This window comes from Solea solea, chromosome 10 (assembly GCF_958295425.1).
Source record: "Solea solea chromosome 10, fSolSol10.1, whole genome shotgun sequence".
NCBI classification, from domain to species: domain Eukaryota; kingdom Metazoa; phylum Chordata; class Actinopteri; order Pleuronectiformes; family Soleidae; genus Solea; species Solea solea.
Genome location: NC_081143.1, coordinates 24118986 through 24144150, shown reverse-complemented (window position 1 = coordinate 24144150; position 25165 = coordinate 24118986). Strand labels below are relative to the sequence as shown.

The following is a 25165-nucleotide window of genomic DNA, read 5'->3' as shown; positions in this document are numbered from 1 at the left end:
AAACACTATGATGATTGATTCATCATCATTAAACAGGAAGGTCTTTCCCTGAATAGAAGCTTTTTGAGTATGATTGTGTGATATGAATCTTTTTTTACTAGACAAAGTTAATTCTGTGTGACTGTTTTACGATTGTATCAACTACACATAAAGGCTTTTTAATTTCCCACAACACTTTCACCCCATCGATGACATTATTTAAACATATATACGTGCCTGTGTAAAAACAAATATTTGGTTTAAAGTTGTGTGCTTGTTCTGGGTCACCCATTAAACACATGCGTTTGTACGTCTGCCAGTTAAAAGACAAACACTTCTGAGGTTCTTTGTGACAAATTTGCTATTGTACAACATTGGCACTTCAAAGAAGTAGTGCAAAAAACATTTCACAATGTTTGTCCAATAAGGCCGCATGAATGGCATCACCCGTCACCCTATTACTCAGCCGCACACATGGTCACAGAATACATTTTACAATAGAGGATGCACAACAATTCCCCTTTGAACACTATGAGCTGAATTAAATTTTAAATTTGTTTCTGTATCACTTTTAAATTAAACAACAAATATGAAAACAAAGATAATATCAGCCGCAGTCTTCCGTCACTGATTGTATCTGTTGCAAGTCATCGTTTCCTCTGAACACAACTCTTTGTTGCCATGGTTAAAGATGCAACGATAGAGTGCCTCATCTGAGAGGGACTCCTACACGTATGAACTCTCTGTAACTCAGCTTAATGAGACAGAAGGTCTTATTCCCTCAGCTGGAATCCCCATCCGGCATGTAGCATGTGCACGCTCAGAACAAGAAAAAAAAAGACCAGTCACTTAAAGTGGTACCTCATCTGCTCATATTCATCACACAGAATCTCTACACTTTATAATAATATATATTTTTAAAAAGGCTGTGTTGTCCTTCCTTTAACTCTTTAATAGGAATATAAACATGAATCAAAGGCAGTACTGTAAATGCAGGTACAGGTAGAAATGAGATCAAAAAGCTTGTCATGTGATCCTTTAGATAGCAGTGACAGAATGACATGATGACATAAAATCAAAGCTAAATCTCTTACCAAATTGTGTCTGTATCGCTGGAGTCTTAACAGGTGTTGTGAAGTACTGAGGTTACTTTCTCTCTCTCACGCTCTCTCTCTCTCTCTCGCTCTCTCTCGAAACCTGAGACACAGGTGAACCAGTAAGCTGCTGAAGGGCGTGTTGTCTTATAATGACAACACATGTGATCATGTATTCGGATTCCTGTTTTCAGCACAAGGGGGCAGGACAAGGTCTGCTCATCTGTTATTTTTCCTGTGTACAACACTGCAACTATTGTATTCGTGGGTAATATTCCCCCCCCCCCCCCCAGCCTTTGTCTCTTAGAATAACTTGTGTGTGAAAGAAAGAAAGACACCTGATTCATGTCCAAAGGGTTAAACCTCTTAAAATAAGTGTTTATTTTCAGATTTTACACAATGTGTGACATTTGATACAGCTGATCATGTCGTGGTCGGGCCATTTATTATGGGTTTATTTTTCATTGTTTAGCCACTTGCTATTAAAACAAACCCTTACTCTCTTTCTGTGGTTACGCCACACCCAAAACAATCACAGTACGTGTGGACACCAAAAACACTCAACAAAATGTCTTTTTTACAGGTTATAAACATTACTCCAGGCGAGCCGGTGACACTGGATGTCACCAAAATCTGTTTTCCGTGCTCCCGTCTGCGTCAAAGCCTCCATGTGAGACATCATAGTCTGCGGTAAATAGCAGCTTGTTATAACATCAAATAGCACATACTGTACACTGGTCGGTGAAGTATTCCTTTAAGTGACTGTTGCAGGAGACTGGTTGAGGTGCGTTCACATCACAGCCAGTCCAAGGCACAATCACAAACATAGTTTAACTGTGATAGTTAACTGTGGCGTATGATCGAGGGAGGGGCCATATTAAGATATATTACAGAACATAACCAGTGTTTTTTGGCAGTTATGTTCACAGTAGGGCTGCAACTAACAATTATTTTCATAATCGATTCATCTGATGATTATTTTCCAGATGAATCGAGAAATCGTTTAGTCAATAAAATGTCAGAAAATGTTGATCTGTGTTTTCTCAAACCTAGTAGCTATATAGGATTATTTTCTCAAATGTCTTGTTTTATCCAAAAACCAAAAAACTATTCTGTTTTAATGATTCCTTTTTCCATGGAGCAAAGACACCAGAAATCATTCACATTTAAGAAGCTTAAAACGTGTTGTGTATTGTGTGTTGTGGATTATTCCCACGCCAATTAACCAAGGTGCACCTGTTGTACACTGATCTGTGCCGTGTGACCACTAAGGGTTAAATACAGGTTATCACCAGATGTCAATAATATTGTTTCAATTCAATTTCATTATGTTTGTCACTTTGTTCAGGAAATAAACTACGGTATTGTCCACTTCCTTTTAAATATGACCCATTCTCCTTTTAAGCCATTGTTTGTTTAGCAAGACTGAAAAATGATGTGTCATGTATATGTGCACACACACACACACACACACAAACACATGCACACCTAGTTAAACTGGTTTGTTTAGTTGAAACTGAATTCTGTACCCATTACATAGTGAGGGAGCGACTTCACCATTGTACAGACTGACCAACCTGCAGTATATAATCAGTAATCAGTAGTGTCTATAGTGTAGTTTTACACTACAGGAATCTTCAGTCTTCAGAATCACAAGAGTTTGCACTTTCTTGCGTTTAAGATGAAGTTGATTACAGATTCAACTTCACTTGAGCTCGCTCAAGATGACTGCGACCTGGATGACTCTTCACACACATAATGACACATGTTACTGGAAACTATTACAAAATATTCCACTGTAAATACCAGTTCACAACCATGACAGGTACTGTGTGTCCCTGCTGTAACTCACAGGTCTGATTTAAGACAATCACACGTAGTCAAATATAACTGAAAGAATTATTCATTCATAATTTTTGTATTTTGCATTTTAAACTCCATCTACTGTGTTGAATATGTCCATTTTATTTTATCTTAACTTTTATATCTTTAACTTTTCAGTTTGTCTGTTTTATCTTATCTTAACTTTTTTTATCTTTAACTTTTCAATTCGTCCATTTTATTTTCTTAACTTTTGTCTGTTTGAATTTCTCCGTTTTATTTTATCTTAACTTTTGATTTATCTTCTTATATAAGATGTAAAGTGACCTGTTTGAAAGTCGCTTACGAATAAAGTGTATTATTGTTATTTTTATTATTATTATAATTATTATTATTATTATTATTATTATTATTACCACTACATGTGATGAATAGCTGTATATCTCTAGAAGCTAAACTGAGTAAAGAACAGGAATAATCAGGAATCATTTGGGAGATAAATTTATTCACTCTATGACAGATAGTAAAAATTAGGTTAAAATCCGACCTTTTAGATTCATGATTCTTTAATATAAAAATGTAATTAAAATATTTGGATGTTCAGCCACTATATTATGGCACTCTCTCTCGATCATTGTCTTGGCAATGAATCCAACTAACAGGCATTTAATAAGACTCTAGCTACGATCTGATAATGTGAAGATTTCTGGGGGGGCTTCAATGGTCACCAGACTATTTTTTTTAACAGTAACATTTACATACAAATGCACTGTTTTATAATAGTTTCATTTTCATTATCGCAATTATCATTATTTTTAAATGGAAATGAAACCAAATCTAAGCCACGCAAGGACCTTCTCTCACATCTGGAGTCAGATAACTTGATTTAATATGAGATGAGTGCATTATGGATTATAAATCTGATTTTGGACATGCCTGGATTAGAGGAAATTACCGCTTTATCAAAGGTAGTAACAACAATGTCCACTGGATGGCAGTGTGCGATCTGTGGATGTTCAATTCGTCTTGTTTCATTCAATGCACGAAAAACATGTTCAACAGAATATGGGAAATATTTTAGGGAAAGACATAATACACATAAGATTGTTTCAAAACAATATTGCTTTCCTACGAGCGACAGATAGGAGTAAAATAAGTCTTTTGTTGATCAAACTGCTTTATACTCCAGTGCAGTAGGTGGCAGTAACGCACCGATACGCGGCTTTGCCAGCGTGTATTTAACATTCGAAAAATATGAGTAAACATGTCTGATCCAAACATTAACACATGTTAGAGGAACTGTTAAGCTTACGCGTGAAGTTTTCTTTCCGTGTTGTTGTTTTCTCTTCTAACATGAAGTTCCGGTGACCGTCGTGATCGTTAAACTCGTGCCCGTCCTCTCGGTGAAACGTCTCGGGTCGCTGTGTCGCCATGTCGTGGCTGAGGCGGTGTTTTCTGCGGTGTGACCTGAACGGTGCCGTGACCGTGAGGTGTTTACCGTGTCCCGGGGACAGGCGGGCGAGTGAACACCGGCGAAACGCCACCGTTAGACGATACTGCTCCACGGTCGAGGGTGAGGTGAGGGTGAGGTTTGCGCCCAGTCCCACAGGTGAGTCCTCACGGTCCCATACATGTCTTACACAGGTGTGGCCTCAGTTTGTCACATTTAAAACCTTACGTGATGCATTGTACGTGGGTACATCTTTATGCAGTTGTATACTAGTATATACTATAATATAAAGTAGTATAATAATATACTATACTATTGTTGTGCAAGCACTGTTGCCCTTGTATTTGAACGTCTGCAGTCAGCATTTGACTTCTTAACCGTTTTTGTTTCATACCTTGACCTCATTAGACCAGGTCTACATCAAAAACCCCTGTACATAGACTTCTCAAATCTGGACTTGATTATCCTACAGACCCTGAAAATTCATAAAAACACAGTCTCTGATTTGTGAAACCTTTATTCCATTTGTGAAAATGCAATACATACAAACCGTTTTTTCCAGCATATGGACCACTTTGGACCAGGTCTACATCAAAAACCACTGTACCACTGACATCACTCAGTCTCAACTGTTCCACCTTAGACTAGAATTAAATGCTGACAAAACCAAGATAATGTTGTTTTCTGGTTAAAAAGAAGGTCCCTTTAGTTTGCTCGGAATAGCCCTATTGTGCTTGTGCCCTCTTATAAATAAATACTTTGGCATCCCAAATTATGATATAATACAATACAATACTAATTGACCTCTTATATTCATTTTAGATATGACAACAACACGTGCGGACACAAAATGAGCACAATGTCTATTAACAAACGCACTGTGACACACAGAATGACCACAAAACTTGAACTGAAGCAGATATTTTTTAGTGTTATTGGTTTATTTTCAACTGATATTCAGCATCAGCAGCCTGATGTAGCGACTTATTTCTCTGTGCTGCAGGTTTCTTACACCTTGGCGGTCTCCGAACTGCTCTCTACAATTACATCTTTGCAAAGAAGCATGGAGGCGCCTTCATCCTGCGACTGGAGGACACGGATCAGAGCAGACTGGTGCCAGGAGCAGCGGAGTCCATCGAGGACATGCTGGAGTGGGCTGGTAGGAAACTAACAAGTTCACTAACAAGCAGTGCACACAAAGGACCACGCATTATCTTCACTTTTATATGTTGATGGTTGCCATATGGGTCTTGATTGAAATGCCTGAAACATTTAATCAATAATTGCAAAGAAGAGAAGCACCATTTTGCACCCACACATGAAGTAGCAGGCTAGATATTTCTCACAGCTGGTGAGGTTTACTAGTTTCATATCCCTGTCTTCACATCTGCCAGGTATCCCTCCAGATGAGAGTCCTCGTCGAGGCGGGCCGGTGGGTCCATATTTGCAGTCTCAGAGATTAGACCTGTACAGTCAGACAGCTCAGGAGCTTGTGAAGAGCGGTCACGCCTACTACTGTTTCTGCAGCTCACAGAGACTTGAGCTGCTGAAAAAAGAGGCTTTGAGGAGTGGACAGACTCCAAGGTGACAACAACACACCTTGAATGATTACAAAGTTTTTGTTCTTTTCCTCACAGACATAAAGATGACCAGACTAAGGCCTGCCCCACGCTAGAGGATTTTGAGCTTTGTAGCCAATTTTCAATATTTTAATACTTCCAGGGATTTGGGATCTCACAGAAACTTCAGAATATAAACAGACACGGAGGCAGACTGTTGGCATTGTCAGTTAGTTCTTGGTACAGTTGTAGGACACAATAAACAAGCAAGTAAATCGTCTGTCAATTCCTCACACTACAGATAATTTGGCAGGATAATCTGTTAAAACCAGCCTCAAATTGGACGGCCCAGAAGAGCCAGATCAGGCCCCGAAATCTAGCTAATTATCCTCCAGTGTGGGCCAGGCAACATCATTTTTTATTTAGACTTAAAGTGGGTTTGTTCCCATTTGCTGTTCTCTGCAGGTATGACAACAGGTGTCGTCACCTTCGGGCCGATCAGGTCCAAGAGAAGGTGGCTCAGGGAGTGCCTCATGTGATCAGGTTTCGCCTGGAGGAGGGCGTCGAGCCTTTTCAGGATCTGATTTTTGGATGGAATCGTCATGAGGTGGCTCAGGTCAGTTTTCTGGCAGTTGTTCTTCTGGGGTTTTAGAATGCACAGCATGCAAAACGTCTCCTTTTAATGTCTCTATTATCATTGAATGAATGATGTAGGATAGAGTCACACATCAGTTTAGGTGTGGGGACTATTTATTCCTCAGACTTTATCATTTTATAATTAAGGAGGTTTTATAGGTAGAAAATTAATATACCCGTGTTTGGTATGGTCTGCGTTCTCTTCTAGGTGGAGGGAGACCCTGTGGTGATCAAAGCAGACGGTTTCCCCACCTATCACCTCGCCAACATCGTGGACGATCATCACATGAGGATCAGCCATGTCCTGCGAGGCTCTGAGTGGCTCATCTCCACCTCCAAGCATCTCCTCATGTACAGCGCTCTCGGATGGAAACCGCCCACCTTTGGACACCTGCCGCTTCTCTTGAACAAAGACGGGAGTAAACTGTCCAAGAGGCAGGGGGACATTTTCATCCAGAGCTTCCAGAGAGACGGCGTCCTGCCCGACACTCTGCTGGACATCACCACCAACTGTGGGTCTGGATTTGACAGTGAGTGACTGAGACGTTGTAACAGAGAATGGAAAAAAAATGAATAAGCGACAGTGAAATCATTCTGAAAGTTTGAGAATATTTGTGTGACTCGAGTCGTCGTGTTTCCTTACAGCCAGTCGAATGGGCAGGAAGATTGACGAGCTGATCTCTGAGTTTAATCCTTCAAAGATCACAACTCATTCAGCTTTGTTAGACCTGGAAAAACTACCAGAGTTCAACAGGCAAGTGTCTCACTCTCTTCATTTCCTGTTTATTTTTTACGTCTGTTGCTTTCTTTGTCATAACGGATGTCTGTCTGACTGTTTATCTGCCTCGGTTTATCTGTCACTGAAATGCATAGGTGTTTGTTTTTTGTTCGATTATAAAAATTCAAGCAGTTAAGGTGACTATTGGTGAATACATTGAAAAGATAATGTGTTTTTGCTTTAAAAGCTCATCCCTAGTTTTTGGAAAATATTAGTGATACTTTCATATTTTAAAATTGTACAAGAATCAATAAAGAATCATTACTTCCATCAAACACTGCTACAAAGATATTTTAAGCCAGTTTCCTTGAACTGAACTGAACTGTAGCACAGCATTGACAAAAAAACTTTCCAAGAATTAATGCTGTGGCAAGGTACCAAAACCAAAACAGTTGAATGTTATTATTTTGTCAGTTCAGGATCCACCTGCAGCAGCGGATTGACGACGACGAGCAGTGCCTCTCACTGATCAAAGACCTGCAGGCTCAAATCCGCCAGACCTTTGCAGCAGAGATCCATGACGAAGACGTCCTACGTGAAGATTACATCCGACGGGTGCTGTGTCTTCGCAAGGTAAACGCGAGGACATTGGATTGTACAGAAATACGCATTTATTGTAAGATTTGCAGGTACTGGAACACTTCCCTTCTCTACAGGGTCACATTTCCTCCTTGAAGGAGCTCGTAAGTCCTGAATATTCTTACCTGTGGGTACGTCCTTCCTTCTCCAGCCAGCAGGTGACATCACTCACAACCGAAGCCCAGCACATTGCCTCATTGGTGCTCAAGTATGTCATATTTTTTCTTTTTTGTTTTTTAAACTTAAACATCAATTGTTTGTAGCAGGTCGACAAAAACCCTTTTTGTCTTTGCATTTAGATTAATAGAAGAGCGACGTGAGCAGCTGAACCTGAACCTGGATCAGCTCAGTAAGGATCTGAAGACTTTGTCCAAACAGACCAAAGCCACAAAGTACAGAGAAGTGATGAAGCTCTTGCGTCTGGCTCTCAGTGGTCTGCAGGTACGAGAACACGTCATGTTTTGGTTTTTTTTAGGGATGATGCTCAAACAATCAATTGGGTCACCCTCTACTTTGCAGCAGTAGTAGAGGCAGTTGTTGAATGGAATGAGATTTGTGTCAGTATTTTCAAACAACACTTTTCATGAAGCAAGCAACACTTTTTAAGAAGCAAACAGCACTTGAGCTAAAACAAAATGAACCACAAAACCAAAATACACAAATTGCAAATAAAATATCAATTTAATCATTCAAGAATATTGTATTTTATTTGTTATAATACACTTTTTGCCTGCAATGATCGGAATTTTGTTTACTCCGAGCATCTGCGCTCCCCTTACTTGTTCTTTGCGCATATGGTTTTTGTTTGCTCAATTCATAAAGTGTTGCTTGAAAATATTGACTCAAATCTAAATCCATATTGTTGCTAATGCTGGAACTGACATGGACATGTGGCGATTTACATCATACTGAAAGGTTGTTAGAGAATTAATGATTAATAATGACAAAAATCAGTTGTCTATCCTTGCTAAAGTCAGAGCCACCTCCCATATTATTCAAAATATGCATGTTTTGCTGTCGCATGTTTCTACAATCGTATGAGTAGACACTTCAGTATAAACCAACCAGAGCACAAATCACACCACAAGACTGTCTGAGCCTTTGTGTGTCTCAGTGAGATTGACTCTCCGCTCTCCTGAGTCAACAAAGTAAAGATAATCTTGTTTGTTTTTACTTCACTTATTATTTACATAATTATCATTGATCTTCCTCGTGCAGAGCACCTGCTCTGTACTATTTCAGTATCACTTTGAGTTTCAAAGGAAATAATAACATCCTCTGATCATTTTTTTTATGTCACACTTGCAACTTTCATTTCTGCAGTTTTACTTTCAGAACTGAGTTCAGAATTTTGAGGCTTGGACTGTCTGTCGGACTGTCTGTCGCACTGTTATGTCCCTTTATGAGCTTATCGTTGAAACACTGAAAATAGCATATTTTGAAACGATATCACACTGGCTCAGACTAAATTGCAAAACTATGGAAAGGGGAAGTTGTTTGTGATTGCACCTGCTGCGTCATCCATCGTGCTCTGTGTTACTTCACTGACCCCCCTGATCTGCTGTTCTCCCTCTGACCTGCAGCAAGGTCCCAGTGTGGCCGAGATGATGGTGTCTCTGGGTCCAGCAGAGGTCAGCCACCGATTCCAGAAACTCCTGCTGCTGTCGGGGACGACGAGTTAGAGCCTGGAGCGACGGTCAACCTCAGCTGGAGAGGTTAACGTGAATAATCCTCACTTTTGATCCTACCACAACAAAACTCATTTTAAATTATGAACTGCGGCCCAAATGGTGACAGTTAAACAAGACTTGAATTATTATGAATGAGTGACAAAGCTGGTTTGTATTCAGCAGTGTGAGAAGTGGCAGGATCATGTGACATCAGGGACTCAAGGAGCGGGAAGTACCTTGATATTTTTTTATGTAAATGATCTTTTTGCTTAAGCTCGGGAAAACATTAACGAACTCTGGTTTGCAGATGTGTCGCACAGTCAAACGGGGAAAATGTACAATTCAACAACACCTGTTGTTAAAAAGACTGACACAAAAAGAAAGCTGTAAAAAGTAGAACACCACAAATGACATGTCGGATGATTTCCATCCCTGCTGACTCTAATGCATCATTTATAAAAACTGCTTAGCTGTCACTTTAACTGTCACATGTCTCCTTTTTGAAGAAGGAGCCCCTTGCTGCATTTAAGTTTTCTATAAATTATGTAAAATTGTTTTTTGACTGCTTGACGTTTTGCAGATTTCATACTGAAAAGCCATCCCAGCTGGTGTCCACTCAGTTTTCTTGTCTTCTCCTTTGTCCTTTTTAATCTGGAGCATGTGATATTAAGTAGGAAATACGCATAATGCTAAATGGGAGGTCTGAATAGATGTGACTGTCCTTCATGATGGACTCTCAAATGAATGCTCATTTCACTCTCTGGGTTTGTTTTTTTTCCACATTTAAGGACCTTCCTGCTTTTGGTTTGTTCCACAAGGTCCTTAAATCTGGAATAATCAAAGGCCAAATGTCTTTATTATTTGTTATGTATATTTTCATTGTGTTCGTTCAAGGAGAAGAATGGCATGTTCCACAATCTGTTGTAATTCTAGAGAAAGCGTGAGTAGATCTCCAAACATCTATATGAATTGTACAAGCTCAAATTGTATTTCCCATTTCAAATTCGTATTTTATATTGTATATTGTTAAAATGACAACAATAGTTAAGATTATTTAAAATATACAGTGTGTGTGTGTATATGTATATATGTGTGTATGTGTGTGTGTGTATATATATATGTATATATGTGTATATATATATATATATATTTATGTGTATATATGTATGTATATGTATGTGTGTATATATATATATATGTATATATATATATATATATATATATATATCAAATGGTCAGCTCGTCATCGAGCTCTGCAGAAGCCTGATAACGAGACATTCATTTGAATCAGGTGTGTTGGAACAGGGCAACATCTAAAGCATGCAGGGCATTGTTTCCTGAGGACCAGGGTTGTGAAACACTGCCATATGATTTCAGTAACCTGGACCATGTTGGGCCCACTTCAGAACCCACATAGTACCCAGGTAGCCTGGAAAGGATAAATCAAAGTTTGGGGATTTGAATATTATTAAATATTAAAAAATATTCTTTTTATAAATGAGGTTTGGGGAAAACATATCTTTGCCTTCTTATCATGGACATGGGGTGTTGTCTGTCCTCAGTGACCCTTTGTGAGCATAGTCTTCTAATGGGTCACTAGAGTGTAGGCCACATTCTACTAATTTCTCCAGTTTGGAAGTGAGACAAAATGCTAACGACTTGCAGAGAAAACGGTTACAGGCAAACGCAAGGCAATCAAAGATGACTTTGACTTCACCCCATTCATGCAACAAGCCTCTGTCGGTCTACATGTGTAACTGATTGTGGCGCAACATTAAAGTGTGTGATTCCAGATTAAGAGGTTGCGTATTTAAATCCAAAATTCTTGCTGTTGCTCATATTAGCAAGCAAGTGCAGAAGCACAGACACACACACACACACACACACAGAGTCACCAAAAATGATACTGTCTCCCTGAATATAATCCTTATGCACATTAAGGTCCCACATGGACACGCTAGGCTCTGGGTTACAGGCAATTTTAAACGCATTCCTGATGGCAGCAGCTGAAAGGCATGATTGAGGTCATGTGTCAGATGTCATACATTGATAATAATTTAATTTGCCTCCTCAGTGTCGTTGTTGCAGGAGAAAATGTTCCGTAAGCAACAGAAAAAACTTCCAAGTAAGTTTCCACAAAGGGAATTTAGACCAAGTCAAAGCAAATAGATGAGAAAGTGAAAAAAAGCCCAGAACACATGTACATGTAGAGGGTGTGGTGGGGTTGTTGGTGTGGTGGGTGTACCAGCAGAAGAAGTGTGTGACGGAGTGACACAGTGTGAGTGTCACATGTCACTAGTTTGACACCTCCACTGCTTCCTCACACATAAACACACAACACACACACACTCTGGAGGAGACAGACCACGACATGGCGACGGGTGACAGCTTCGACTCATGGCTTAGTGAGTACAACTGTTCATATATGAAGGAAAACGTTTGTTCGTTTTGCGCGGTTTGTTTTTATTTTAATGCACAAGTTGTTGAGAATATAGAACTCGGCTAACGTAACAATAATGACCATGTGTCTGTCTGTCTGTCTGTCCGTCCGTCACCTTCACCGTCAGTCGCTTGACTGCCAACGCAACACACGCCGCATTTTCGTGCGCTCACATTTATGTTAACTTAAGTTAATAATCACTTTGTTTTGATACAGAAAAAGTAGCAAAAGTAACATTAACAGGAAGTTGGTTTGCACGCGCGCGCGTGCTCGAGCAGTGCTTCTGTGTGGTTGGCTGTGCGCGTTCACGATGCCAGAAAACATATAAAATTATATATTTTTTTAACTTTTTAGTTAGTTTAATTCATTATTCTTTATTTTTTCCATTTTTTTTTACCTTTTTCACGTAAGTCGAAAGACAACCACACTGTATTTAGAAGTTAACAAGTTTATCGAAGTTTTACAACAGTATATCAAGACTAAAGATATCTGAAAAGTTAATGTTAGCACCTAACAATAACGTAATAACACTCTTTAACTCTAGATTATATGCTTAATCAAAGACAACTAACCTGAAACCGATTTGATTTGTTAATTAGTTCAAGTTGAACTGACCTACATGTAATTAAATGAATATTAATGACAGGGCAAAACAAGACCTCTCAGTCTCATTACAGTTCTTAAACAGAATTCATATATAACTAATAATAATTCCGTTTTTGTCCTGTGATGGTGAGTTATTAATCAATTTTATTATCAGTAGTTTTATTACCTACAAGTACATTTTTTTCTTATTTTCCATTCTTCTTCTTTTTAGTTGTAAAAAAGTAGCTGACATATTGATAGTAATGGAAATAAATAAATGTCGCTGTGCTGTTGCTCATACTGCAAATTCAACTTCAGCACACACAGTTGTGAATTCTGTGATTTAGTAAATCATACTGTAGACACTAGACAGCCTTTCTTTTCTCGTTCTTTTTTAAATTTCACTTCCCCATCAGGTTTTCTGGCCGTGAATATTTTACACACAGGTTTTTGCACATGTGTGATTTAACTGTGTTTGTCCATTGTGTGAATATATTATTTTTGGACCTCATGTTTGTTCCAGACCAGGCCACAGACCCAAACAACCAGGTGGACAGGTGGGACTGCATCCAGGGCTTCTACCAGCTCGTCAACAAAGAGCTCGATGGGTGAGAACAACATACTTAACTTTACTGACACGTTTGAGCATTTACTGCTTGACAACCCTGCTCTGGTTTTAACACATGAATTAAAGTTGACGTTGCAGGCCGTTTAACTTCTGGAAGTAACGTTAACGCAACTGTGGTATTTTGAGAAAGACTTTTGCTTCACATCCATGTTGCGACCACAGCTTCTCACTTCCATCTTCATGTAAGAGTGAGAGGGGGAAACTGCTCAGTCATACTTTTATATTATAATAATGCAAGGAACGGAACAAATGTAATACTTTGTATTTTCAGCTTGCATCCATGTATAAGCTGTAAAGCTGTAAACCACTACATGGTCCCGGGACGACTTGACTCACCTCGGCACGGCACGTTCTAGTTGCTTTTCCATTAGCGATAGAACCTGGTACATAGTACTTCTTTTAGTACCTGCTCTGGCGAGTTTCCAAGCGAGCTAAGCCAATACTAAAATGTGACGTCCGACACAAGAATCAAACCGAACAATGCCGATGACTGTAGATCAGTTAAAAAGACTTAAGAATCCTGAAAACGGGCGTTAGTTTTCAACACTTGTCTAAAATCTCAATATTTAACAGAGGAGTCTGGTGTATTTAGCGAGAGCACTGCTGAAAGCCTGCCATCGCGAGAAGTGAGCCACATCACAAGCCCTGCCGCTGTGTCAGACAGGGTCTGGGACCATGTAGTGGAAAAGTGTCATATGTCACTTTAGCTGGACATGCTGTCACTGTAGCATACCAGGATTAAAGCAGACATTTTCTGAATAGTAAGCGGCTTTTTCATTAGAAAGAGAAATGCGTGGAAGTCACCTGAAGTTTTAATTAACTAAGGCACTTGGTTGTTGGTGGTTGCACTTCTGTCGCATCTGGCATCACCTGGGAGCTACTGAGATGAATGAAGTGGCTGCAGCTTGCTTCATGGATATAAATGACTCAAAGGAACACAATTAAAACAAAGACAATATCACAGGTGCTGTCTTTCTCCTCACCTCAACTTTGCTGTCTGATACACGTGTGGGAAATAAAAAAGAGTAAAACTAAATGACTGTTCAGAGCTTATTTCAGAGTCAACAAAGACTATAATTTCACGTGTCTCCATTGAAAATAATGTATCTATAATAATGTACAAATTACGTTTGACAAGCCGTAAGTTTTTTTGAACTGGCCTGTTCACATTTTAAAGTTAAAGTTGTTGCTTTCAGGCCACAGGTCGCCATTCGCCTTCTCGCTCACAAAATCCAGTCCCCACAGGAGAAAGAGGCTCTGCAGGCACTCACTGTAAGTAATCAGACTCCTCCCTGCCACTCCTTGGAATACACCAAGGATCTGCCTGACACAGTTCTTATTGTTATTATTCTTCTCTGTTGTATAAATTTAGTTTTCTTGTCTTTTTTTAAATTTGAAATGTTTCATTTTCAAGCCAGCTGCCTTCACAATAAGCACTAATCATCCTAGTTTATTACAGACATACATGCAGCACACACATGTTTGTATTTAACGCTCTTTGTCACGGCTCTTACTCGGCATTTATCCTCGCATTGTTCACTCAGAACCAGTGTCTTTGTTTTAGATGTGATCCGATCACTCAGCCTTTATCACGTGGTGACATGAGAGATTTAATCCTGTGTTTTTTAGTGTGGTGTGTGACTCTGCTGTGACATTAAAGAAAGCTGCTTCAGTGTGCAACAAAGGCAGTCTCTGGTTCATGTGCCTCAAGTCATGTGATATTTGACCCCCCAGCCCCCCCCCCACGTTTCATGATTGGGTTTGTGCTAATTTGGTGCTTTCCAGGTTCTCGAGGCGTGTATGAACAACTGTGGAAAGAGGTTCCACTGCGAGGCCGCCAAGTTTCGGTTCCTGAATGAACTCATCAAAGTGTTAACACCAAAGGTAAACGTTAATTGGACAGAGACAGCTGTATAAGCAAAATAGGATATAAAAGACATACTATATATTATTAGGGTTCGAGCAACAAGGTTGCAAGAAACCTATTGAAACTGGAAGGATTATTATTATTATTATTATTATTCTTATTATTCCTTAAAGTAAATCGCCTTTTTGAGGCCTTTCCCATACCCCAAAACTCACCAATTTTTGTGACCGCATCAATCGTGGTGTAAATTTACGTCTGAAAAAGGTTCGGGGAATGTGCGTCGAAAATTGAATGTGGGAGGGGCCAATAAGTGCGGCGCCACCTGTCCAAATTCACCATGACCAACACAAATATCGCACATGCACGAAATTCGGTACACATGTGTAGTGGGTCAGGATGAAGAAAAAATTACATTATGACCATGATCCAAACCCAACAGGAAATCCGCCATCTTGGGTTGATTGGCGATTTTTTGGCGATTTTGGCGAATTCGCAGCAATGGTATTTGAACTAACTCCTCCTAGAGTTTTCGTGCGATCACCTTCAAACTTGGTGAGGTCCCTGTGGACCAGTTGAGGAGCTCACGGTATCAAAAGTTTTTTCAAATGTCGCACGGCGCACGAGATAGGGGGCGGCAAAGTTCGTGATGATTCTGATGTTTCGCATCAGAAAATTAAAACTCTTATAACTTTGCGATGGAAGGTCCGATCCGAACCAAACTTGCTATGATTGATGATGGGCCATGGCTGAAGACGTCTATGAAAAAACGGTGAAGTTTGAAAACAGCGCCTCCTTGTGGTGAAAGAAAATACACCAAAAAAAAGTTTTTTTACGATTACATGAATAACTTTTACACAGATAATCGTACCGCACTCAAAATTGGTGACAACAGTCAAAACACATGGTAGATGATGCGTGATCAATATGACGACAAATCGTTTAACGGTGTTGCCATGGCAACGACGCAAAGTCGGATTTTTGGGACAAAAAATCAAACTGCTACAACTTCGCGAATCCTGGTCCGATCTGAACCAAACTTGCTAGGATTGATGACAGTCCGGCCCTAAAGACGTCTATATGAAAATATTCAATTTCGAAAACAGCGCCCCCTGGTGACAGCAGACAATATGACAGCTGGTATTTTAATTATCTCCTCCTAGAGCTTTTGTGCGATCACCTTCAAACTTGGTGAGATCAATGTGGACGAGTTGAGCATCAAAAGTTATCAAAAGCTTTTTAAAATATTGTATGGCGTACGAGATAGGGGGCGCCAAAATTGGAGATAATAATAATTTTTCACAACAGAGAATGAAACTCTTATAACTTCGCGATGGAAGATCTGATCCCAACCAAACTTGCTATAGTTGAAGATGGTTAGTTGCTGAAGACGACTATGTTGCTGAAACGGTACATTTTGAAAACAGCGCCTCCTGGTGGTGCTAGAAAATTCTAAAAAAAGAAACTGTTACAACTTTGCCAATCCTGGTCCGATCTGAACCAAATTTGCAAGGATTGATGACAGTCCTGTCCTGAACAAGTCTATATGAAAATATTCATTTTCAAATACAGCGCCCCCTGGTGACAGCAGACAGAATTACATTTATAGTTTTTGATGCTGCTCCAACAGGGATTGTTGTATCCACTTGAAACTTAGTATGTGGGACCCCAGACCCTTCCTCAACATGTCCGTAAAAGGTCACCTCCCTACAGGAAGTGGAACGCCCGAAACAGGAAGTAAAGTCTTACATTGTCCGATTGACACGAAACTAGATATGTGAGTTACCGGACCTTCCCTGAACATGTTTACGGAGACGCCGTTGACCGAACAGGAAGTCGGCCATTTTAAACAGGAAGTGCCCTCTAACTTTGCCGTACGTTGTCCGATCTGCACAAAACCTTATATGTGAGTTAAGGGACCTGTCCTGAGCATGTCCGTAAAAGGTCACCTCCCTACAGGAAGTGGAACGCCCGAAACAGGAAGTAAAGTCTTACATTGTCCAATCTGAACAAAATTTGATATGTAAGACAAGGGAACTTCCCTGAACACGTTTACGGAGACGAACAGGAAGTTGGCCATTTTAAACAGGAAGTGCCCTCTAACTTTGCCGTACGTTGTCCGATTTGCACAAAATCTTATATGTGACACCAGGGACCTGTCCTGAGCATGTCCTTAAAAGGTCACCTCCCTACAGGAAGTGGAACGCCTGAAACAGGAAGTAAAGTCTTACATTGTCCGATTGAGACAAAACTAGATATGTGAGTTACAGGACCTTCCCTGAACATGTTTACGGAGACGAACAGGAAGTTGGCCATTTTAAACAGGAAGTGCCCTCTAACTTTGCCGTACGTTGTCCGATTTGCACAAAACCTTATATGTGACACCAGGGACCTGTCCTGAGCATGTCCTTAAAAGGTCACCTCCCTACAGGAAGTGGAATGGCTGAAACAGGAAGTAAAGTCTTACATTGTCCGATTGACACAAAACTAGATATGTGAGTTACGGGACCTTCCCTGAACATGTTTCCAGAGACGAACAGGAAGTTGGCCATTTTAAACAGGAAGTGCCCTCTAACTTTGCCGTACGTGGTCCGATTTGCACGAAACCTTATATGTGACACCAGGGACCTGTCCTGAGCATGTCTGCAAAAGATGACCTCCCAACAGGAAGTGGAATGCCCGAAACAGGAAGCAAACTCTAAGATTGTCCGATCTGAACAAAACTTGATATGTAAGACAAGGGAAGTTCCCTGAACACGTTTACGGACGCGCATTTGACCGAACAGGAAGTTGGCCATTTTAAACAGGAAGTGCCCTATAACTTTGCCATACGTTGCCCGATCCCCCTCGAAATTTGGAACGACATGCGCAGGGACGCCGCTGAAAATAACTAGTACTGAAAATAACTAGTACTGAAAATAACTAGTACCGCGCGCGGTGAATGAACGGGTGAGAGCGCGAGGCACGCGGGGAGCCGTGGCACACGGCGACCCGCGTGGGTCGGCTCGAACCCGTTCAGAACCGCGCGCGGTACTAGTTATTTTCATTATTATATTATTATTTTATTCAGTTAAATGTTTGGTCCTTAAAATGTCGATCATTGTTTTCAAAAACTCACAATTACATCATCAATAATATACAGTAGATTAAAATGTAACTTTGATTTTTAATATTTATTAGTTACAGCCCAAATACAACACACAATACAATTAATACACCTATGTTGAAATAATAATACCAATTTAGTTTAGTTTTTAGAGCGCATATCCATGATGTGTGTGGAAGAAATCCACAATCACACATGAGGAAGGAGCTGTACGGTCGTGTTGAGCTAAAGTACATTTGCTGATAAATAAACAACGTTCAAGCTCTAGAGAGATTGAATGTCTTCTGTAGAGTAGGAGGATAGAACTATATCCTATAAAAATGATTAGCCATTATAGTTTTGTAATAAAATGTAAAAAAAAGAGGAACTGAATGTTAGAAGGTTAAAAAAAAAGAAAGAAGGAGATGGTCAATACTGTCTTAATATCTTATTTTGAAAACAAGAATATTTCAGGCGTATAGAAACATAATAGTAATAATAATAATATTTCTTTACTTACATTACAAATGAAAATTGTTTGTATTTTAACGACATAAAAGCTACAGTGTGATTGTAAAACCTGACCTGGATGATTTTCTCTGGGCAGTACTTTGGAGCGTGGACTCCTCAGAAGGTGAAGGACAGATTGACAGAGGTTCTCTACGGCTGGACGCTGTGGCTGAAGGACGAGCCCAAGATTCAGGAAGCGTACGGCATGCTGAAGAAACAAGGTCAGTTAACATATTCATACGTCTACATACATTTAAAGATTTCACACAGATACATTTTCGTTCTCACTATTAAAACCTGTGATTACTACAGGGATTGTGAAGGAAGATCCCAAACTGCCAGACACACTTATCATCGCTCCACCTCCACAGAGAACCACAGAGTCTGTTTTTGACCAGGAGGACAAAGCCACAGTGAGTGAATTGGTGTTTAATTTATTTATCCTTTATTTAGCCAGGAAGTGTCCCATTGAGACTCAAGATCTCAAGATAGCAGCATAGATAGAACAAATAGTTACAGAGACGAGATCATTTCAGATATAAAACTCATGACAGAGTTTGAAAGCTAAAAAGTAGTAATAATGTATCTGGTCCAGATGCCTAGGCGCCTAGTTTGTGTCTTATTGTAGGTTATGGCTGTTGATACTGTACACCAGGTCTGGTTCTAAGAATATGTGAGTAATTAAACTCCAAGTTGACTGAAGATTAGAGTTTTCTCTCACAGATATAATAAAATAAAGTGCAGGCCATAGTAACAAGAGCCTTAAGCCGAAACCCCTCAAACAGGTTATGTAAGACAACATCATGTTTCTTTCATGACGGTCCATAAAATGCCTTTAAATGTGTTTAAAGAAGGCAGTGACTATAGTGAAATTATGTTTTGCAGCTCATTCCATGTCCATGTCCAGGTGCATAGAAGGAGAAAGCAGCTTTACCGAATTCTGACTTCATACAGGAATTTTTAACTTCTGAGTTTCATTCTGCTAATGCGTGCGTATGTGTGTGTGTGTGTGTCATCAGCTCTTAGCCAGACTTCTAAAGAGTGGCCGTGCTGAAGACCTGGAAACTGCAAACAGACTCATTAAAAGCACCATCAAGGAGGTGAGGAATACTTTTAAAACTACTGATGGACGTCTTTGCATTAATACTGATATGTGCTGGTTACAGTTTTGTGTTCATGTGTGTGTGTGTGTGTGTGTGTTAGGAGCAGGAAAAGGCAGAGAAAGCACTGAAGCGTGAATCCACCCTAGAAGAGGTGAAGAGTTGTTCCATGCAGCTTAGAGAGCTCCTGAACCGGCACACCGTCACTGGAACCTCGCTACCGCCGAGTGATGACATGAAGGTTGGTTCAACACGATACAAAAAAACTGGCCGTCCACAAGTTCAACTTCAGAGGAAACTCCAAACAGCTAAACTGTAGACCATAATAACCACATTTAGTGGCCTGGACGACATGTTTTCAGACTTTCCAGGCCAAACCTGAATCAAGCCCAAAAAACAACCCTTATCTGAGCACTTTTAATGGTGTAAGGCACATTTCGTTTCCTTTCAATATCAAGTTTATTCAGAAAATAGTTTTGACACATTTTTGGGGATTGCTGCATTCAAGTGTCGTTTAAACTGGGTTAAGTTTAAACACAAACACATCTTTAGAAGTGGGAGGTAAAATGACTCCGAAGCTGTTAAAATATGGTAAAAATTTCAGTTTTAAGGCTTCAAAATGACATCATGGTGGATGACCACTAGTGTTAAACCCAAAACTGTGCCCTCTTTTCATCCCTGTCCTCGCTGCAGACTCTGTACGAGCGCTGTGACCGGTTGAGGCCCAGTCTGTTCCGTCTGGCCAGCGACACGATGGAGGACGACGCCGCTCTGGCACAGATCCTGGCAGCTAACGACGAGCTGACGCTCACAGTGAATGCCTACAAAGACGGCCTAGGGAGAAAAGAGTGCAACGGTGGAAGAGAAAGAAGTAAATGTGAAGAGGAAGCGAAGAGTAAAAACAGCAGTAGTAGGTGTTTTTTTGTTTTTTTCGTAGTCCCTGTGTGAAACACCTTCATGACCTAGTGTTTGTTTAAACCTCAATTCTGCTTGTGCTTCTTCTTGTTCCTGCAGCTCCCACGAGTCCCAGAGAGATTAAGAGCTACCATCTCATCGACCTGTCGGCACTGGACTCTCCTAAGTCTCACAGAAAAGCAGATTCACCACCGCCCTTTGAATCGCCTTCACTGCATCCCTCCTTTCACCTGGAGAACGCCATCCACTTAGTACCCGCAAAAAATCCCACTAAATTAGGTAGCCCTCCATTCCTACTCAGTAGGTTTATACTGTAGGGGACACTGATGAATAATGTTTCATTACGTCGTGTATTGTATGTGAAGGTTCTCAGTCAATCCAGGTCATTGTATCTTCAGGAAACTGGAGATGTTTCACCTCTCCGTTGTTTCTTCTCAGATAACAAAGTGTCCAATCAGACTCGAGAGACGACAAAGTCGTACTACGAGGAGCTAATGCAGGTGTGGCCTGAATCTACTAGTTCTAGAAATAAGTAGTTTTTTTTTATTTTATAGGTGTGTGTTTTACGCAGATTTATCTTCTCTTGTCAGTTTAATGAAGACTTTGAGAACAAGAATGATGAGCAGAACGAGGGGAGGGGCCTGCTGCGAGCTCGAGGATGTGGAGGAAACGGCGTCATATCAAACGGGACTGTTACTGGGTAAGGATGAAGCAGAGATTTCCTGATGTCTCCCAGGCCAACAAAAATAACATTTTGATAAGTTATGGTAGACACATATATTCTTGGTGTTTTTTACACCAACATTTAAGCACAGTATCAATGCTATCATTTACTGAGGCGCTCTGTGCTTCATGTATCCTCCACAAGAACAGTGGTCTTAAGTTTCCTGGTTTGTGGTTCATGTCAAGGCTGAACAGGGTTGTCTTAATGCAGCTAATAGAGCTGAACAAATCTGTGTCACATGAGGATGTGCATCATGACGCTGGAATGTCTTACAGACACTCTGGTCTGCAGTTTACTGATCGCTTGCTCTCGTCTGTGTCTCGTCAGTTGGTCCACTTGCTTTTTTCTTCACAGAGGATGGTCATGTTTTTTACTGTAGACCCCCTGAGGACAACAACAGTACAACAGAAATACAGGACATTCAATACAAAGGCTATGACATGACAATAATGTAAAAGTGATGTGTTATTGGAGTAAATACCTACATTAATATTTTATTTAATTTGTTAGATATCTAAAATACTAATTTAACTGTAGACTAACTTAAAAATGTAGTGTAACAAATTCGCAAAATGGTATTTTGCTTATATTTTAAAGTCTGTGTTTTGCTGTCCTCTGACCTCTGACCTTTATAGCTTATCTTGTCCTGTCAGGTCGTTCCCTCAAATTCATCAGTTCACCAGCGGAATGAACGCAGTGTCAGTGGAGAACACATCTGCATCTGCACTGCAATCCCTGAGACACGTCTTTGTTCCTGTGGACTCCATCAGATCCAGTATGTTTAAGTTAACTTTACGTGGAGAAAACAGCTGTTTTTTTTATGGCACAAATGTCATCCTAATATTTTAATGATGTATATACACAATTTCACATTTTCTCTAAAAGTCATTGTCATTGTCTTGTGTGTGGTCAGGTCACCTGGAGCCCATCACGTTATACGATCAGGGTGGCGTCCACGTCTCTCTCCATTTCGCCAAAGACTCCCCGCCGGGTCGTCCAGACGTTGCCGTGGTCGTCATATCCACAGTAAACACCTCTGCCGTTGATGTGAAAGACCTCACATTTCAAGCTGCCGTTCCTAAGGTAACAAATAGCAGTCACCGTCTGTCTGCTTTCAAAATAATATGAAGAAAACGCATGTTTTAAATGGTTAAAAAAAAAAAAATACTTATTCTGTTGAGACTGACGCACACAGTAAAAAACAGAATAAAGGTTTGCTTATTTGCGTCTTGTGCTGGGATTTGTCCAAATATCTGATGTGAAAAATGCTCATTTTCACTATAATTTGTATATTGCAGACCATGTCGGTGAGACTTCAGCCTGCCTCAGGGACACATCTACCTCCGTACAACCCTCTCCTGCCTCCACCTGCCATCTCCCAGGTCGTCCTACTGGCCAATCCTCAGAGGGTGAGTTTGACATTGTAGTGCATAAAGTCCTATTCTTAAAATATTTACAACTCTCTGTCACATTCAAACCTGCACAAAAACACCTGGTCGTACAGTAGTTTGACGAAATAAGTGCTTCTAGTCTGCTCCAGCTCGTCAAACCTGGTCAGAACCCGTTTTCAGATGAAGGAAACTGCATACAAATAATGTTACATCTCTACTGTTGACAAAGACCAAACCGAAGCAAACATAATCAACAACAAAAATCACCAAATAAGCAGTGTTAGAATTGAATTAGTTCATAATTAGGATTTTTTTTCTAGCTTCACGGCCAACATGGTGGCAGCAAACCATGCAGCTGTTTCAAACTGTTCTGCATACATCACTATAGAACACTTTTTGTAAAACTTAAAAGCTTTAACTTGAAACGTTGTATTTGTTTTGTAATAGCCTTTACATCTTAATCTGTTTCTACAGTTTCTGTAACATCAATGCTTTTTCTTCTTCTTCTTCTTCTTTAGTGTAAGGTGCGTCTACGCTACAAGCTGACACTGACTCATGGAGACCAACAGCTGCTTGAGACCGGAGAGATTGACAACTTCCCAGACTGGAAGTCTTTCCACTGAATAAAATCTCACACTGGATTAAAAAACAACAACAACAAAAAACAAGAAAAACTATGCACCTGACACCTAAGAACCTAGATTTTAATACAGTTAAAGCTCAGGTGTGTTTATTGAACCCCTGATTCAGATATTCAGTATTCTACACTTGTCTTACATGGTCGTAGCAGGTACTTTCGCTAATGGAAAAGCAAAATAACCGTGTCATGCCGAGGCGAGGCGGAACCATGTAGTGGAAAAGCGGCATAAGTCCGCTGTTGTTCTTTTGCAAATTGCTGCCTGTTGATAAAATGGTATATTTATCGTACAGATATGTGTTTGTCGCTGGTTACATCTGCATGTGAAACTGGAAACATCTTTGTTTATCTTCAATACGTATTTATTAAGTTCTGTCTTTTCTTCCCCCCCAAAAAAAAGGTATTGTGTAGTGAAAAGAGTTCACGCGCCGTGGTGATGCTTTTGTGAGCTGCTCATGACTAAGAACCACACATTTTGCATAGATTTGACGTTTCAGCCTTCAGTCTTTCCTTCAAGTTCAGAAACGTTGTGTCACTCCTACTTGACACGTGCTGGCAATCACAACAATTAGCCTCCACCTGTGGGGAGGGAGCAGTCAATCATACATAACATCAGGAAACACAGTATACAAAAATGTATTTCTAATAGATGTGCACACACACACGTGTCATAAATACTTTTTTAACTCTAGAACAATGCATCAAAAAGAGAAAAAAAAACACTCATAATCAGTGTTCAGTCCATGTGTTTCAAGTTAGGGAGGGATATTTTTTTAGGTGTTAAATTCCTTTTGAGATGGTGTTGGTTGACGGACAGGTTAATATGAAACGACCAAACTGTCTTGGCCCCTTTTGAAAACCACTAGGTTGTGGCTTTATGTTTTAGAAGCTCAAACCCTGATTTTCTGTAATGCTTCAGTAAGAACAGATTTTTGATGCCTTCTTTGCTGAAAATTGTTCATAATTGCATTCAATCTACAGAATCTGGTCAGAATCCACTCACATCTCGCAATGTGGCTTTTGCCATTTCTTGTTTTGATGCATAGTTGTACAGTTAAAAGATCCTTTTTGTGTTTTTGTTTCTATTCATGTTTAACAGTCAAATTAGCCATGATTGATTGCTCCCTCCCAACAGGTGGAGGGTTAATTGTTGTGATTGCCAGCACGTGTCAAGTCGGAGAGACCTGCAGTATTAATGAGAACCAGTTAATATCGCAGTGTTCCTGATCACGAAGGCCTGAAATCCAAAAGGTCGTCATTTTAAGTAAAAATTATTTTTTCTTTTGCCTTAAGGATTTACCAGTATCTGTGTATACTTTCAAATGCTTTTTCAACATGTGATGATGCCATTTAGACCTGAGTCTAATGCAGTAAGAAAAAACCTACATTCTCTAAACCATTGAGTCAATTGTACATAATAAACTGCCAACTAAGTGTTTCAAAAGCCTCTTTCACACTAAATTAAGATGCTTTACCTGGGATTTTTGAATTTTTGAATCACCCCTGGAAACGTGGTTCAACCGAGCCCACTTTGGAGCCTCACAGTGACCTCATAATTTAACGTAGAGACGTGCTTGAAACAACTAACCCTGTGTGCTGCTTTCACTTTCATATGACTTGCAGTTTTTATTAAAATCCCCTAAAAGCGCAGAGAGTTCTGGCCAAACCTCCCATTGAATCCTATGTTAAAACTCAGGTGATTTTAAAACTGTCATTTCTC

General features: G+C 40.0%; 3 protein-coding genes across 4 annotated transcripts in view; 2 read left to right on the top strand and 1 right to left on the bottom strand.

Annotated features, from left to right (window-relative positions):
* Window positions 1-1182, bottom strand: part of LOC131466838 (uncharacterized) — a 35622-nt gene extending 34440 nt beyond the window's left edge. For both annotated transcript variants that reach the window (XM_058640354.1, XM_058640356.1), the window contains exon 1: window positions 1074-1182. The gene's annotated coding sequence lies outside the window, so the exon portion shown is untranslated. The remainder of the gene's footprint in view (window positions 1-1073) is intronic.
* A 2943-nt stretch (window positions 1183-4125) lies between these two features.
* On the top strand, window positions 4126-10186 carry ears2 (glutamyl-tRNA synthetase 2, mitochondrial). Its single transcript, XM_058640619.1, has 10 exons — window positions 4126-4503; window positions 5348-5503; window positions 5739-5928; window positions 6369-6519; window positions 6748-7069; window positions 7185-7293; window positions 7737-7890; window positions 7974-8104; window positions 8196-8337; window positions 9480-10186. Exons 1-10 carry the CDS (start codon window positions 4326-4328, stop codon window positions 9576-9578), a joined length of 1632 nt encoding a protein of 543 aa, XP_058496602.1. The 5' UTR covers window positions 4126-4325; the 3' UTR covers window positions 9579-10186.
* Window positions 10187-11814: 1628 nt separating this feature from the next.
* Window positions 11815-23737, top strand: LOC131466972 (ADP-ribosylation factor-binding protein GGA3-like). The gene is made up of 16 exons (XM_058640618.1): window positions 11815-11971; window positions 13115-13199; window positions 14416-14491; window positions 15005-15103; window positions 18776-18899; window positions 18991-19091; window positions 19698-19778; window positions 19882-20019; window positions 20472-20688; window positions 20793-20972; window positions 21132-21193; window positions 21284-21393; window positions 22071-22192; window positions 22331-22500; window positions 22716-22826; window positions 23327-23737. The coding sequence occupies exons 1-16, from the start codon at window positions 11938-11940 to the stop codon at window positions 23429-23431; spliced, it is 1815 nt and encodes a 604-aa protein (XP_058496601.1). The 5' UTR covers window positions 11815-11937; the 3' UTR covers window positions 23432-23737.
* The last annotated feature ends 1428 nt before the right edge of the window (window positions 23738-25165 follow it).

Bases quoted from the DNA above. Each gene is read 5' to 3' on its own strand.
- ears2 (XM_058640619.1), top strand. From the start codon at position 4,326: ATGTCGTGGCTGAGGCGGTGTTTTCTGCGGTGTGACCTGAACGGTGCC. The intron at 4,504-5,347 runs GTGAGTCCTCAC...TCTGTGCTGCAG, and splicing joins GTTTGCGCCCAGTCCCACAG to GTTTCTTACACCTTGGCGGT. The intron at 8,105-8,195 runs GTATGTCATATT...CTTTGCATTTAG, and splicing joins ATTGCCTCATTGGTGCTCAA to ATTAATAGAAGAGCGACGTG.
- LOC131466972 (XM_058640618.1), top strand. From the start codon at position 11,938: ATGGCGACGGGTGACAGCTTCGACTCATGGCTTA. The intron at 19,779-19,881 runs GTGAGGAATACT...TGTGTGTGTTAG, and splicing joins TTAAAAGCACCATCAAGGAG to GAGCAGGAAAAGGCAGAGAA. The intron at 20,020-20,471 runs GTTGGTTCAACA...TCCTCGCTGCAG, and splicing joins CGCCGAGTGATGACATGAAG to ACTCTGTACGAGCGCTGTGA.